This window comes from Equus caballus, chromosome 24 (genome assembly GCF_041296265.1).
Source record: "Equus caballus isolate H_3958 breed thoroughbred chromosome 24, TB-T2T, whole genome shotgun sequence".
Lineage (NCBI taxonomy): Eukaryota > Metazoa > Chordata > Mammalia > Perissodactyla > Equidae > Equus > Equus caballus.
The window spans coordinates 34,810,866-34,826,950 of record NC_091707.1 but is presented as its reverse complement, the minus strand read 5'-3'; the positions used below and the strand labels follow the sequence as shown (position 1 = coordinate 34,826,950).

General features: G+C 52.9%; 1 protein-coding gene across 2 annotated transcripts in view; it reads right to left on the bottom strand.

The window, feature by feature from the left end:
- Positions 1-1,576: 1,576 nt before the first annotated feature.
- Positions 1,577-16,085, bottom strand: part of ESRRB (estrogen related receptor beta) — a 176,622-nt gene continuing 162,113 nt past the window's right edge. For both annotated transcript variants that reach the window (XM_070250225.1, XM_023628150.2), the window contains exons 6-7: positions 11,233-11,502; positions 1,577-5,347 (exon numbers count right to left, since the gene is read on the bottom strand). In XM_070250225.1, the coding sequence (XP_070106326.1) occupies positions 5,103-5,347; positions 11,233-11,502 (515 nt within the window). In that variant the 3' untranslated portion in view covers positions 1,577-5,102. The remainder of the gene's footprint in view (positions 5,348-11,232; positions 11,503-16,085) is intronic.

Here is a 16,085-nt window from a genome sequence, read left to right as displayed (position 1 = left end):
GTCGCCGTGCCCAAAGCAGTGCTGGCACAGGGCAGACCCTCAATAAATATTTGTTGAATGAATGAATGACCCTTAGTTGTATTTTCCCCTTTCTTTGCAGCTTCAGTTCTCTTGCTAACACAAAGGGGAGAATATTTAGAGAACAATTAAAGTGAGACGGACATATAGATGAAGGTTAAGCCTCTGAATAAATGAGCTATTAGCTTGTCTGATCATAATTATCTATACCAAAGGAAGAAGTATTACAAAAAATCCTAAAATACAGATAGTCCAATAAATATTTCTATTTTGATTGTGTCCTATCATGTTATGGTGGACTCTTTCCTAATTTTTTTCTTAAGGTAGCAGCATGAATACCAGCTGTGTGTGGGTGTGGGCGTGAGTGCGTGGGTGTGAGTGTGTGGGTGTGTCAGTGTGAGTGTGTGGGTGTGTCAGTGTGAGTGTGTGGGTGTGTGTGTGGGTACACACAGGAACACACGAACCAGATGCAGTGAAGGGAACTGGAAAATTACCTAAAAATAATCCACAAACAGTACTTTCACTCCCTCAAATACTTAATACATTCCACGCAGGAGACTTGCTAGGTACTGAGTTCAAAACTGCCATGCAGATCCTATCATCCAAGAGTCCAGGAAACTTACAAACAGCTCACTGAAAGTTGACCAGACCCTGAGCTGTCCCAACATGTGGGTCCCATGGGCATCGTGGTTGGCTGGTTGTCGCCTAGACTTCCAACTCCACCTTTCTTGTGTAGCAACCAGGCTGTTGAGTGAGACTGGTCCCACCCCAAGCTGGTCAGTGTTTCACTTAGAAAAGCCACTGGGGTTCAGAATGAAGCTCAGACATTTTCCGTGGTTGTAGGAAGAGATTTTCTCTCCCCCCTCATGATGTGAAATAAAAAAGTAGCAGTCTTCTTGCTACCAAGAAAGAGGCTGGTTCGAGGACAAAGCAAACAGACAGAAGAGAGCACAACTGAGAGAATCAGAGAAGCAGAGCCATAGCCTTACTGACTTTGTGAACCTCTGGATCAGACCCCACCTGATGCCTGCCCCGCCTCTGGACTTCACATATATCCAAGGCAATAAATCCAGCAAGTCAATATAAGCTGGGATTCTTTTACTTGCAACAAAAGGCATCCTGATACAGTGCCCTTTGATTTCTTTCCGGGCCTCCCCTCTGCTTCTCACTGTTCCTGAGTGTGTCCTGGTACATGTGAGGTCTCTCTGCTGTCAGTGTTGCATGCACGCGTACACAGATACATTTCAAAATCCTAAGGCAACGAATTGGTTTTGGTTCACATACATCTGATGTTCCATTTCTCTGACATTAGAGTACCTCGCCCTTAATTTTAAAAGTATAAAAAGCAGTAGAGGGGCTTCTCGGACCTGTACCCTACTGCTCAAGGTTTATTCCTGAGTTCTGCTACTGAACCCACTTTTTAATGCCCACTTGAATCCCCTGAGAGCTCTGAGGCTGAGCCAGGTCTCCCGACGGCCTCTCCTAGCATCAGCCTGAGACCGGAGGGCAGGGCCGTCCAGGGGCCAGCCAGCCGGAAAGATAACGTGTGAAGAGACTCTCCAGGACGCTGTTCCTTATTTATTAGATTCCAGATTCACGGGACCAGGACGGAAGAATCCTAGGGTGATTTACACCGAGGTATTTGGGGGAACACATACAGAGGCAGAAATACGTACAGGTGGATGAGGCAATGAGGGCCTGCCGCTTTAAAAAATATATACATCTTAAGAAGCCATTCCAGCCATATTATCATTATTAGAAAATAAAACAATCTTTCCACACAGTGCTTTTCTTTGGTGCTGTTCCGTGGGCATGGGCCCGTCTTCCTGTCACAAGTTTGTCACCTCTTCCCCATCACCTCCCCGCCATCTTCTCCATCTGCTCAGGGGGAGGGGAGAGTCTGGAGGAAGGGACCCAGGCCAGGCTGCGGATTCTGCCTCCTCTAAGGCCCTGCCATGGCCTCCCAGCCAACACCCTGATCTGCTCTTGGGAGCTTCCTGCTTGGTTCTTAAATTTGTGACCTCAGAAACGAAGTCTCCTGTGTGCAAAGACTAGGAGCCACTGTTCAGGTTCACGTGCGACAGAACCACTCCATAAGCTTTGGAAAGAGTGGGGACACAGGGACCAGACAAAACCCAGCCAATACCACCTTCTCCGTGGTTGGATTTGTACATTTTATTTCTTGGTTCATTTCAATGACCTGTATCATGAGAGTACAAGCAAGAAGGGCTATTTCCTCTTTACAGATTTTCCGGGAACAGCAGACTTGGGGTAAACGTGAGTTCCGCTCTGTTGGGGGGCAGGGTGCCCTAAACTCTCCTCACTCCACCAGCCCACCTAAGTCAGGGCCGTCCTCTTCCCAGGGAGTCCTGAGCTGGCTAGGCCCCCAACTAAGAAGCAGGAACTGAGAAGGTCAACTCTTTCTCTGAACGTTGACGGACCCATCAAGTACAAACCGGGGCCTGGCCTTTCCATCGCACGGACCTCCCCTTGTCCCTGGGACATTTCCTGGTGCCACTGGAACTGTTTAAGCATAAAAGCAGCCCCAGCGTCCACCTCACTGGCACCCAGCCATCACGACCACCGCCCCTTCTCCTGCTCGAAACAGGCTCTGACGCCAGGACGGCAGCAGAAGCCCTGGATCCGGCGAGGGAAAGCTACCCTGTGTGCAGAACAACACCCGCCCAACCTAGGCGCACAGCTGGCCGGAGATGCTCCTCCCAGAGAAGACGGACTGCACATGCAGGTGCACACAGGCCCTGCCCTGGCTGGCGGCTCGGGCCCTCCTGCCTGAGCAGGAAGTGACGCTGCAGAGAATGGGGTGCGGGGGCGATGCGATGCCGCCCTCTGCCCCACCCCCTCAAGCACAGGGCACAGCGAGACTCTTGGGGACGTTCGCAGCGCAGACCCCACGTTCTCTCCCAGGGAAGTCTCTCCAACTCAGACCTTGGGGCACAGGCCCTAATGTTAGGTTAGGTTAGACTTGGGTTTTGGCCTCAGTGCCTGATGCTGAGGAGGTGCTTGTGCCTGCGCCCAGATCCTGCAAGGGGAGCTGGGGAGGAAGCATCCCGGATAAGGTCGTAATTCCAATGCTGACATCAAGCGTCAAGTGACTGTGGCCTCCGATCTCCCACAGGCAAAAGGGAGGGGAGAGGAGCACCCCCCCACTCGTCTTGAGGGCCCTGGGAACCCTGGACATCTTCTGTGTGAGGACATCGGAAAACCCCTACAGAGCTGCTGGGTTGTGGCCAACCCTCCTGCCTGGGGGACCTCGCCTGTCCTGGAAGGGAAGTTCAGGAGGAGTGGTGGGGGGAGGGGGGGAGGCGGAGAGGCAGCGAGGCAGCACCAGCAGCAACTGCTTCCCTCGGAAAAGCCTCGAGCCTGTGGAACAGGGCACCCGGCCTCCTGGTGCGCTGGTCCAGGCCACGGGAGGCTGGGTTAGAATGGGTGTGGATTCCCCAGAAAAGTGTCCCAGGTGGGGTTGCCCTGATCCCTGCTTTAGAAGGTAGCTGCTGGGGGGGGGGGGGGCACTTTCCATCACATTTGATGCCCCTTCACTCTCGAGATCCCTAAGCAGCCCTCAGCCAACCTGTGTGCACCATTGGGGGTATTGAGGGCTGCCCGCCGAGTGGGTTATCATGGACTTCGTGGCCACTCACACAAGTCAGGTGGCCAACTGTCCCTATTTGCCTGGGACAGAGGGGTTTTCTGGGACACGGGACTTTCAGCACTAAAACCAGGAAAGTCCTGGGCAAACCAGGGTGGTTGGTCATCCTACAGAGCAGCCAGGAGGCCTGAGGGGGTCCAGTCAGAGCTGGGCGCTCGCAGTGTGCCTCCACACTCCTTAGTCCAAGGGTGGCGGGAACAACCCCTCCTGTGGCCCCCATTCGCCCAGCCCTTGGGAAGGCAGGGGCGAGGCTGTCTTGCTGTCCACTGCGCCTGGAGGCCACCCAGGATCAGGCAGGCTGGCGACCTCCACTGAGCTCCCTATCCTCAGGGTACCCCTGCCTGCTGACCTCTGCTTCTGGGTCTTTCTCTGCTCAGCAAAGGTTGGTGTGGGCCTCTCCCCATCCTGCCCCGACCCCCCGGGGGACTGTCAGTGGAGAATCAGAGCGCCCAGGGGCCCTCGGATGGGGCCGGCCCCCCCCCCCCACCTCCCGCACATCCACCACTTCCCACAGGCCCATGAGCTCTGGACTTGCCCTGAAGGGTGACGGGGAGGGAGACGCGAGCAGAAGGAGGAGCTCCGGGGAGTGTTGTCAGGACCCTGCTCTTCTCCGAGCCAGCCCTGAAGTCATCTTGGCTGGCTGAACCCACTGTCTGAGTGAGCTCTGAGGTAGGGGCAGGAAGTAGCACAGGGGACTCCTGGGGGACTCGGCAGGCACTGTGCAGTGGTGATGAACAGGTGGAGGTGCGCTGAGGGGTGGGGCGCCCAGGAAAACGTGTGAGTGCTGGCGGCTACTCTTCTGATGGTGAGTCCTGGCTGGGAGCTGAGTGTGTGCAGAGCTGAGCGGAAAGATGGAGGAAGGGAGCCCGTCTGGACTGTGGAACATGTAGGGCCTCTTGAGGGGCCCCAAAGAACCTCAGAGGAGGTAGGGAAGAAAGCGCCTGCCCCCTGGGACAGGAAAACCTCCAGGTGGCACCCAACGTGAGTGTGCCAGAATCCTGGGCACTGAGCACTGCCCACCCAGGCCCTCGGTGGGGGAGGGCAGGGTGGGGTGGGGTCAGGAAACGGACACGCTGCCTGTTGGTGGTTTGGTGGGAAAGGGGCACTTCCTCAGTGGTCTCCCGTCTCGGGGAGTCAGCCCTAGCCGGGCTTCCGCACTGCCCATGAGAAGGAAAAACATACCAAAGAAAAAGCCAGTTACAGGTGAGCCCACGCCCTGCCCTCCCCTCCCGGTACCCGCCCCATGGCACCCAGGACTCCGCACACAGCTGGGGGGCGAGAAACCCCTTCCTCTGGGACCGCTCGTGGCCATGATACAGGGCTTGAAGGTCGAGGCTGGTGGCTGTGGAGGTCTCTGCGTCAGTCCGTCCGTTTGTGTGTCCGTCCGCGGGCAGGAGCCGGTACGCGTGCCGGGCCATCAGACCTTGGCCTCCAGCATCTCCAGGAAGAGTTTGTGCATGGGCACCTTGCCCTGCAGTTTGACGCTGTAGAAGTGCTGCACGGCCTTGGCGGCCGTCTGCCGCAGCAGGGGCAGCGTCAGCAGCAGCTTGCCCGTCCTCCGCGGCTCCTCGTGGCGCTGGCTCAGCTCGTAGTCCTGCAGCGCCTCGTGCAGCAGGTCCTGCAGCTTCTGGACTGCCTCCAGATCCTCGATGTACATGGAATCTGTGGGCACAGGGTGAGCATCAGCGCACGTGGCTGGAGAGCGCTGCCCTGGGGCGTGGGGGCCACCCCTGGCCCTTGGGTCTCTGCTTTGGAGCCTTGCAAATCTTTACTTTACAAAAAGGGAAACCGAGGCTCAGAGAGGTTAAGCTGCCAGTCTGAGGTCACAGAGGCCAATGACAGAGCTGGGGCTCTGACCCAGGGAGAAAGCTGTATCTCTGGAGGACACTTTTGAGAAACCCCAAGAGGTGGCAGCGGAGACCTGAAGGGCTTGAACATGAGCAGACCTGTCATTGTCCTGAAGGTGCCCGGTGGACTCGAGCCAGACAGGTGGAGTTGGAATCCTGCATCCCTCACTTGCTAGCTGTGTGACTTTAGGCAAGTTATCTAACTTCTCTGTGCTTCATTTTCCTCACTTGTGAAATGAGATAATAGCCATACTTTACCTCTGCACATCCCCTGCTTCCTACAGGCCCACAAGCTCTGGACCTGCCCTGAAGGGTGTGAAGGGGAGGGAGAAGCAAGCAGAAGGAGGGGATCTGGGGAGTGTTGTCCGGTAAAGGGCTTAATACAAGTAAAGGGCTTAAAACCGTCCTTGTCTCAAAGTGCCCAGCTAGTGGTATCATCACCACCACCACCATCATCATCACCATCATCATCACCCCCACCACCACCATCATCACAATCATCACCACCTTCATCACCATCATCTTCACCATCATCATCACCATCATCACCATCACCATCAACATCATCATGATCATCATCACCGTCGTCATCACCATCATAATCATCATCAGCACCATCACCACTACTACCATTGCTGCTGCTACTGCCAGGCACCAGCTCAAGTCTTCAGCACCATCTCTAACCTTACAAAGTGCTGGTTCCAGAACAGAGACACAGGCAAAGGGGCTGAGCTCTGTGTCTGGGTGCCCTGTGGTGGAAGGCGTAGGAGGGACTGAAAGCACGTGGCTGGAGGCATGGGGTACAGGGATGGAAGATGCCGTTGGGAGTTCTCTAACATCCTGGGGAGGGCTTTGGACTCGGGCCCGGAATGGGGGATTCAAACAAAATTTATCTAAGTCCCAGCAGGGCAGGGAGGCACCCGCCGACAGCTGGGTGATAGTTGAGTCTGAGCCTAAGCAAAGGGAATCTTCTGAAACCTACTTCCTGGCTTCGGGGTAAATAACCAGGCTTCTTCCGATGATCCTCAAAGACCCTTGCCACCGTCCTGAAGTGCGGCGCCCCATGCCCGCGAACACGGGTGGGTAAGGGTGTGTGTGAGCAAGTGCGCCGATGCTCTGGGTGGGTTGCCAAGGAAGGCTGGGCGGGCTTCCTGAATTCCTCCAATGAGCAGGGCAGTTCCTTAGCATGCTGGGCTGGTTTAGATGCCGGACTGCAAGGGTAGCTGCACCCGCTGGCTGACCCCAGTGCCTCCCTCGGACCCCCTGGACCCACACTCAGCCCATGCCTCCACGGGTCCTGCCTCTTTCTCACGGGAGGACAGCAGTAGAATGAGGTAGATAAGCGTCTGGAGACTTAAATGCTATGTGACTTTGGCCAAGTGACTTAGGTTCTCTGAGATTTCCTCGTCAGTAAAATGGAGCAAATAAGAGCGCATACCTCCCAGAGGGGTGGTGGGAGTTAAATGAAATAGCACATTACCAGGCACTTTGTAAGCATCTAATAAATGTTCCTATTATCATTATTGTGAGGACTCAGACTGCGGGCAAGCGTCCTTGCAGGGCTGGGCTGTTACTGGCCCCATACTCAAGACCCTTCCACATTTTTCTCTTCCTCGTTTCCAAGGCAGTGAGGACTCCCTCTTTGCCAGTTAGAGAGGAAGGATGGCTCCTTTCCTAGCCCCTCTGCTGTTTACAGAGTATGCACCCAAGATGCACTGGTGCCTGTAAGGCTGGGACCCGGCCATCCGGACTCCCTGCCTCCTGCCGGCTTCCTCTCCCCATCCCCCCACCCTCCCCAAGGAGGCCAAAATTGGCAGCTGCCTTCGACCAAAAATGAAATAAAATAACATTGCAAGATTAATTTCTTTGCAATCCATCAGTGAGTCTGTATCGATGGCATTGATAAACTGTTAATTACAAAATCAATGGCTATAAATTTTCTCTGCTGTCAGCGAGCCCTGGAGATGGCGGGACTCAGGGTGAAAGGCAGCCCGCAGGCTCCCGCGGGGCCGTGGTCTGGGGCCACAGCCTGTCCCTGATGGACTTCACTCTTCTGCCCAAAGTCAGTCCCCTGAGCCATGGCTGACGGGTCTTGTCTTGTGCACTCAACCTCAGCAGGAGCACCCACAGTGGAACCTTGGGGCTGCCACCAGGACCGCTCCATGATCTCCTGGCCCCTGTCTCCTCCAGCCAACTGTCTGTCTGGGTGACTTTCCCACCTTGCTGTGAGGGACAAGTCACTCTCTTACAACCTTCATGGTTCCCTACACTGACCTTATTACAACCCAATCTCTTCATAGCCCTGGAACCTCTGGTCTGACCCTAACCTGCTTTTCTACCCTAATCCCTGAACAGCCCTGTTCTTTCCCCACGTCCTGCCTGAAGCTACTTGTCCACTATGCAGCCAGGACCTTGAGCGTCACACATTCATCCTTCTCCACCTCAAGCTTCCTGTGCCTGCACATAAGCTGCAGGATGGCCTGGTAGATGCCACCCGAGCAAAAAGTCTGGGTTCCTAAAACTTCATCTCACATGACAAAGTGTCTCCTCAGGCAAAGCTTGATGCCAGCTGCGGCTCCCGAGGGGCTCATGTTATGATATGTCGATCCTCAGGTGGTGCGTGTGTGCGTGCATATGTGTGTGAGCATGCATTTGTGTACGTGTCTGTATGTATGCATGCGCCTGTGTACACGTGTCTGTGCATGCACGTGTCTGTGCATGTCTGTGTGCAGGTCTGTATGTGTTGAGAGCAAGGTGTGAGATGCCAGCCGAGCTAAACAGCCATCTGAAAGCCCTTGCAGCTTGGTGTGGAGGGGTGGGGTGGAGGCGACAGTTGAGTGGCCTCCCCTCTCTTCACTCTCCTCCCCAGCATGGGCCAGCTTGATCTCTAGGTTTGGTCTGAAGTGGTCGAGAGAGTCCACAATGGAGGACATGCCCTCCACCACCTTGCTGGGTCTCGCTGTGCTCACCTGTCTGCTGTCCCCATGTTCCCCCTCCTCGTCTGCCCACCCAAGCTCCCAGCCCCTCTGCAGTGGCTGGCAAAGATGCTGCCCTCTGAACAGGTGGGCACAGGGGACTCTCAGGGTGGGGAAAGCAGTCTGCGTGACATGCAATGATGGAGACCTGTCATTACGCATTTGTCAAAACCTATAGAACCGTACAACACACAGAGTAAACCCTGATGGAAACTATGGACTTTTGTTAATAATAATGTATCAATATTGGCTCATTCGCTGTAACAAATTACCACACTAATGCAAGATGTTAATAACAGGGAAAACTGTATGCGGGGGTGGGGGCGGGGGTGGGACAGTATATGGAACTTGGACTATCTGCTCAATTATTCTGTCAATCTAAATTGTGCTTTTAAAAAGCCAACAGCGCCAGCATTCTCCAACAAAGAATACATTACACTTTTGGAATCTTCAGCTGTAAATGGTCTCTATAGAAGCACGTAAAATTTTAATTATTGTTTTGCATCAGTTTATTAATAAAAAGGATCTGAACTAAAAAAAAGTGCTTCTTTCTCTGTACAGATCTTCCTCGACTTATGATGGGGTTGTGTCCCTTAAACCCATTGTCAGTTGAAAATATTGTAAGTCGAAAATGCATTTAATACACCTAACCTACCGAACATCAACTTAGCCGAGCCTACCTTAAATGTGCTCAGGACACCTACGTTAGCCGAAATTGGGCAAAATTATCTAACACAGAGCCTATCGGTTGTTCACCCTTGTGATCACGTGGCTGATGGGGAGCTGCGGCTCGCCGCCACTGCCCAGCATCATCAGAGAGTATCGTACAGCCTATCGCTAGCCCAGGAAAAGACCAGAATTCAAAGGATGGTTTCTACTGAATGCATATCACTTTCACACCATTGTAAAGCCAAAAAACCGTAAGTTGAACCATGGTAAGTCGGGGACTGCCTGTATTACGTTAGGTTCCCCAGGAGCAGAGCCTGAGGCAAGGGTTTGGGTGGATTTATAGAGGGTGTGCTTTCAGGAGAAAGGGAGAGAGACGCAGGATAGAGCGACGGTGGGAACAAGCAAGGCAAGGATGCAGCCTTGGCGCAGAGCTCTGATCCCACCTTGCCAGGAGTCCAGCCTTGTGTTCCTCTGTGTGGATCCACCACTGGCTGAAGGTGCCAAGGTACATACCCCTCTGGGCAAGGCAGGTGAGGGTAGGTCTCTGGTGGAGAGGGCAGCTGTGAGCTGTTAGCTGCAAAGCTCAGCAGCTGGAGTATGGGTGCACTAACCCAGTAAAGGGGGTCTGAGTGGGGCATGAACAGCATCCCTTGCATTCTCTGTGAAGCCATTTGTTAGGGGGACCTACTGTCCTGGTTTGCCAGGGACTGAGGTTTCCAGGGACACAGGACTTTCAGTCAAAGCGTGACAGTATCAAGCAAACTGGCTGGTTACCCTGTTTGTGCCGTCTCCATCCGGTAACCAGCTCTTCCCTTCCATTTGCTGATAACACTTTGTTTCCTCTAATAATAATGCTAATAGTTGATATTTATGGAACATTTCCTCTAGGCCAGGCACTGGGCTAAGTCCTTTATCTTCATTCAATCATTTAATACAAAAGCATCTGGAGGAGGTACTCAGATATCCCCACTTTACGCACAAAGACAGAGCGAAGGAAGGTGGCCAACCTGCCCAGGGTCAGAGCTGAAATTTGCACGTGGGTCCATCTGACCCAGACTTGCGCAGTGAGCCCTACCACAGGCCGTCCCATGGCAGAATTATGTGTGTGTGTGCTGACACTCTCTTTAGGACAGGGATCCTGCCCCTCTCCTTCTGCGTTCCCACCCCTCACCCCGGCACCCAGCACGGCACCCTGCACAGGGTGGACGCCCTCTAAGCGTGGACACAGTTTACATTCAAGCTCCCTCATTCGTATCACCAGGGCCAGCCCCTCTCCCCAGACAATCCGGCCAGAAGTTGGTGGGACTAAAGAAATGGAGCGAGGCCTCCTTTTCAATGTCAGACTCAGCCACTCAGTTGGGAAGGTTTTCTCTCTTGTGCCTGAGCAATTTGATTGAGAGATTCAAGGAGTGGGCATAAGCTTGGGTCAATTCTGGAATCAGAGGATGTTGGTTTGAGTCCTAGTCTGTGTGACCCTGAGCAATTTGCTTCACCTTTCCAAGCCTCAGTTTCCACATCTGTAAAATGGGGTTAAAATAATAAGAACTTTGCTCGTAGGGTTGTTTGTAAGGATTCCATAAGTTCATAGCTAATTTATTTAACAAGATGAGCAATTAATATGTGCCACGCATGTTGTAAGCATAAGATAATTAGATATAAACACATCCCTTCCATAGTCTTGTGGGGTAGAGACTGTGCATTGTTCCCATTTTGCTGACGGAGAACTGAGGCCCAGATGAAGCAATTCACCCAAGTGGCAGAAGCAGGATTTGACTCAGCCCCTGGCTCTAGAATCTGTGTCCTTAGCCAGTGTGCTGGTCTAGATATCGGGGCTCAGCACAGCCCCCTACAAATCAAGGGTTAGGGAATACTTGACCACTGCTGGCCAACACCACCATCTTTTTAACTCCAGGCCGCTCCTTATACAACCTTGGTGACAACAAGCTCCATCACGTTCATACCATCCCTGCCCCTTGCAGTGGCCCCGCTCTCAGGCCCCAGAGCTGTGCCCCCCGACCTGCCAAGAGCTCTCGAAGCTCCGCACACCTGCCCTCACCTGAGTTGGCCAGGGCCAGTGCCTTGAGCGTCACAAACTCCTCCTTCTCCACCTTGAGCTTCTTGTACCTGCGTACCAGCTGCAGGATGGCCCGGTAGAGCTCCAGCAGGCCGGCCAGGCGGGAGTGCTCCTCGTCCATGATGTAGTCCTCAGCATACACCAGCTTGTCGTCATAGGGCAGCGAACGGTACACGATGCCCAGGATGAGGATCTCCATCCAGGCACTCTGCAGCAGGCTCATCTGGTCCCCCAGGGAGAGGTTCGAGAAGCCTGCGGGCAAGAGGGGGCAGGAGGGCAGCGAGGGTCAGGGGGCTAGGCCAGGAGCCTCCCTGGGTCTGGCTGGAGGGCGGTGGGGGGGTTCCCAGGCATCTCCAGATCCTGCCCCTCCCTCCGTACCCGCCGGACTCATTGTCCCTCCGTTGGTGGAAGAGGCAGACATGGAATTCACAAGAGCTCAGTCAGTGTTGACAGCCGTTGTTGTTATTGTTGTTAGTTCTACAGTATTTTTCAAATGTCTGGAGAGGCTTTTTGATTAATTAAATGCATTTGTAATTCAAGGAGTTATTGAGCTCCTCGTAGAATCAGGAGGTGGCGGTACAGGGTCCCCTCCAACCTGGGTCCCCTGCATCCAGGCACCCCTCCTCTGCTCAAAGCAGGGGAGGTTTCGTGGTTTTAAAGTGACTCCTGAACCAGAGTCTCAGCTGCAGCCCAGAGACCCAGGGGCCCGACCAGGAACAAGGACTCAGCTGTTCCCGGCCTCAGAAGGCCCCAGTGAGTGCAGCCTGGGGCTGCTGAGAGCTCAAGAGCCCCCCAGGTCAGGGGAGCAGCCTGTCCTCCCAGGGGTCAGACCCCTGCTTCTGGCCTCCACTCTACCTAACGATGACCCAGCTGTCCTATATCCTGTGAGCTTGGAATCATGGGAGTCTCCCCTCCCTGCTAGCAAGGAAGCTGACTCCAGAGTGGAAGACGGCTGGGGGTGGGGACAGCTCCAGAACTGTGACACTGTCATGTCCAGTGTGCTCTGGAGATTGCCTGCTCTTGAATCCTGACTCCCACTTACTAGCCGTAGGCTGACCTTGTGAAAACTGTGCAGCTTCACCAAACCTCAGCTTCCTCATCTATGAAATGGGTACATTAGTCATGCCTGCCTCAGAGAGTCGCCCTGAGGTCTAAACGAGACAATGATTATACAACATACAACGCATCTGTGGAGCTCTTACCATTATTATTAACAATGAGATGAAAGTCTTCGTCTGCAAAATGAGAATAATATACTGGAATTGCATTATATATGCACTTAATTTAGGCAAAGTCAATTACTATCTTGATTTGAGAAAGAAGGAAAAAAAGAAGGAATGAAGGTAAAAAGAAAGGGAGGGAGGAAGACAGCTGATTTTCAAATGTCTTGGTCACTAAACACAAGGCGGTAACTTCAAGGAGAAACTCAGTGATGGGTTCCAACACTGACCGCACCAGATTTACTAAAGGGAGGAAAAGTACCCACAAAGCGATTTGCACCACATGTCATGGGCAACTGAAATTAAGGGGTCTCCGGAGGTAATTTTGCTTATGTGGGACCCTTTACTTCATTAGCTGACCTAGAACCTAATCGTGCGGGATGCAGCAACCTGATGTGGGTGCTGGGAAGGTGAAGAGATGCGCGTGCAAAGTACTTAGGACTACTCCTCAAACACAGTCGGTGCTCAGCAAACCTGAGCTGGGGGTGGTGACAGTTGTAGCTGCTGTTACTATTATGGTTGTTGTTAGTGGCACGTTACTGGCATGATTCTTCCTATGCTACTGGGCTGGAAGCCTGGGGTGGGCCCGAGCTTCTGGACTGGCCCATCGCTCCATATTTCCATAGAGTCTATCTCACCCTCATTCGCTGTCCTGTCTCTAAAGTCCCCTGTCCCTCACTGTTTTCCAACCAGAGCATGAATGTTCAACATAGGGGGCACTGCTGGGACTGAAGCCCCCTTCACTCGGCAGGCCACGCTTTCCCCGTGAGTACCCACTCAGCCTGATCATCATGGTTCCCAGGCCCCATCTGTACAACCCAGACCTTGGACCACCACCTGGCTGCTGGCCTCCATGGGTGACTGACAGAAGAGCTGGAGTGATTACACCGACTGACCCGGGGCAAGCCCGGATGGACATGCCTTCTCAGGGGAGAGGCTGTGGCACAGAGGGGTCAGGTGCACGTGGGTTGTTACCCGGACCCAGTGTGGGAGAGGGTGTGTGGCTGCCTGTGGTGGCGAGGAGAGCCAGGAGGTAATAAAAGATAGATAGAAATGGACATCCAATTTCCCTTATCGGGCCTCTGAGCAGGAGAGGCCTTGGGCGACATTAATTAACAGATACCAATCAGCCAGCACATGAGGGTGTGTATGTCGGAAGGTGGGGGACTGCATGGGGGCGTCTGAAAGCAGACAGACTGGTAGGGAAGATGCAGGAGGTGGATGGGGCAAAATTAATAGACAATGGAATTTGAAGGTGGCAGAGAGGGCAAGGTAAGAGCTAGGCTTCGGGGAATGAAGGAGAGAAGACCTGTGTGAGGCTAATCATGCAGGGATGGCCACTAGAAGGAGAGAAGCTGCTTCTGCCCCTTCATTCATTCCACAGATATTTACTGAGCACCAATAAGTGCCAGGCCCTGTGCTAGGCACTGGGGACAGAATGGCGAGCTCAAATCAGAACTGGTTCCTGCCTTCAGGAGCTCACGGTCAAGAGGGAAAGATGCACCCCAAGTACCACTTGTCACCATGACATCACGGCAGGAGACAAGGATACAGTGACTTAAAGAGAGCTTTGTGCCACCATCAGAGGATGCACCTGTGAGGCCTGTGTCCACACCTCTCTGCCAGGCTGATCTGAGTAGTGGACTCAGCCTGACTAATCTCTTCCTCTTCGAGCATCTTCAAAAGGAGGTGGAAAGAGCTTTGAAAACCCAGACGTACACCCAGAGCGCTGGATGGCGTATGTAGGCGGCTTCGTTTTGCACAAGGAAGGGGGGAAATATTTGATATTTTCTAATACTTGAAAAAAGTGCAACTATTTTCTAATATTTGAAAATAGAAACCCTAGAAGGAAAAATGAGAAATAAAAACTGCTACCTCTAGGAGGACGGTGTGGGGAGGGGATAAGGAGGTGAGATATCTGTGTAAGCATTTGTGTCTCGTTTTGGCTTTTGAATCTGTCCATGTGTAAGGTGTCCAAAAATAAAGTCAAATCAAGCACAAAACAAAAGGCATGCTCCCTTCAACCTAGCGATGCCACCACCAGGAATTTCTCCTAGAAAGAAAAGTATGCATAAATACACAAAGATAAATGTGAAAAGAGCGTTTGTTAGATCTGTTTGTAATGACCCAAAGCAGGAAACAGCCTAAATGTAACTAATCTAGTACACGTCCTTATTATATAAATGTAATAAATGTAATTATTGGTTAAATGAATGGCACATTAGAAGCCAAAGAAAGAAAGAGGTAGAATTGTTTGTGTGGATGTAGAAAGACACCAAGAGCGTAAGCAGGGAAGGAACCATTAAGAACACAGACACCAGAGCCAGACTGTTGGAATCCTAGCTCTACTGACCACTGGCTGTGTGTGACCCCGGGCAAGTCCAGTCTCTGTGCCTCAGCTTCCTCATCTGTGAAATGGGAATAATAATATTACATCCCTCTTGGAGTTTGTTTGGATTAAATGAGGTAAGGTGTGGAGCACCCAGAACACTGCTGAGCACATGGTAAGTGCCACTATTTTATACAATCAAATGAAATAAGCAGAGCATCCAGCAGGGTTGCAGTATGATCCCACGGCAGGAGGGGAGAAGCATGCGCACACGCACACACGCAGGCGCAGTGGCTGTAAAAGCACAGGAAATTCCCAGAAGGGTGCGTAAGAAAGGGATTTGGAACTCATCATTTCCATGCCTCTGTTACATCAATGCCTTTACCAGAAGCACACATTTGCTTTTATTTCAACCCAAACGGGCTGAAGTACTCTTCCCCGCCCTGCAGCTCGGTCTCCCTCATGAGGTAATCGGTGATTCTGCGACAGAGGGGGCTGCGGGGAGAGGCTGGGGGTGGCCCGTGCCCCTGGAGTTCGGCCCCTCTCTCCCCAGGTCTCCCACCTCGACCTCCGCTGCCCTGGAAAGTTGCTTTATCTGCACTGAGTGATCTAATAACACTCAGGCTCTTCCCAAGCCCCCATCCCCCAGTGATTTGACAGCACAAGCTCCTGGAATTTAAAAAAAAAAAAAAAAAAAAAGTGCACATAATTTGTGGCAAGTGGAGTTCATAATCTGTTAATTTATTATCGTTTCTGTCGACCTGGAGGGCCATTAGCAGAGGTAATAAAGGGAGATGTAATTATAGGATCTGAGGCCACTCCAGACACAGCTGCTGTCACTCGGCAGCCCATATTTCATCGGCCGCTGGCGTTCTTCTCTCCCCAGCGTGAGGCAGACGGTGGCTACCTGGGAGCAGGGCTGCTGAGGGACCGTGCGTGAAGAGGCCTCTGAGGGGGGCCCCTGCAGAAGCCAAGCACATGTCAGCCTGGGCTGGGCAGGGCCAGCAGTGACTCACATGGGGTGGCCGGAGAAGGCTCTCTTGGCCAGGGCAGCCTGGAGTGGAAGGACAACGGGCTAATAACACCTGGAGGCTGCAGCTCGTCAAGTGGTACCCACTGCCTGGGAAAGCCTGCTGCCTCTTGTTCTAGTCTCTCGCTCATGGGAAACAAGAGGTGGCCACTCCAAAGACGTGGGCTTGTCCTGTGGGCCGCCCAATCCTTGGAAAATCAGCTCAAGGTAAAAACCTGCATTTGGGGAAGGGCAACTTCAGATGACTCAAACCAAA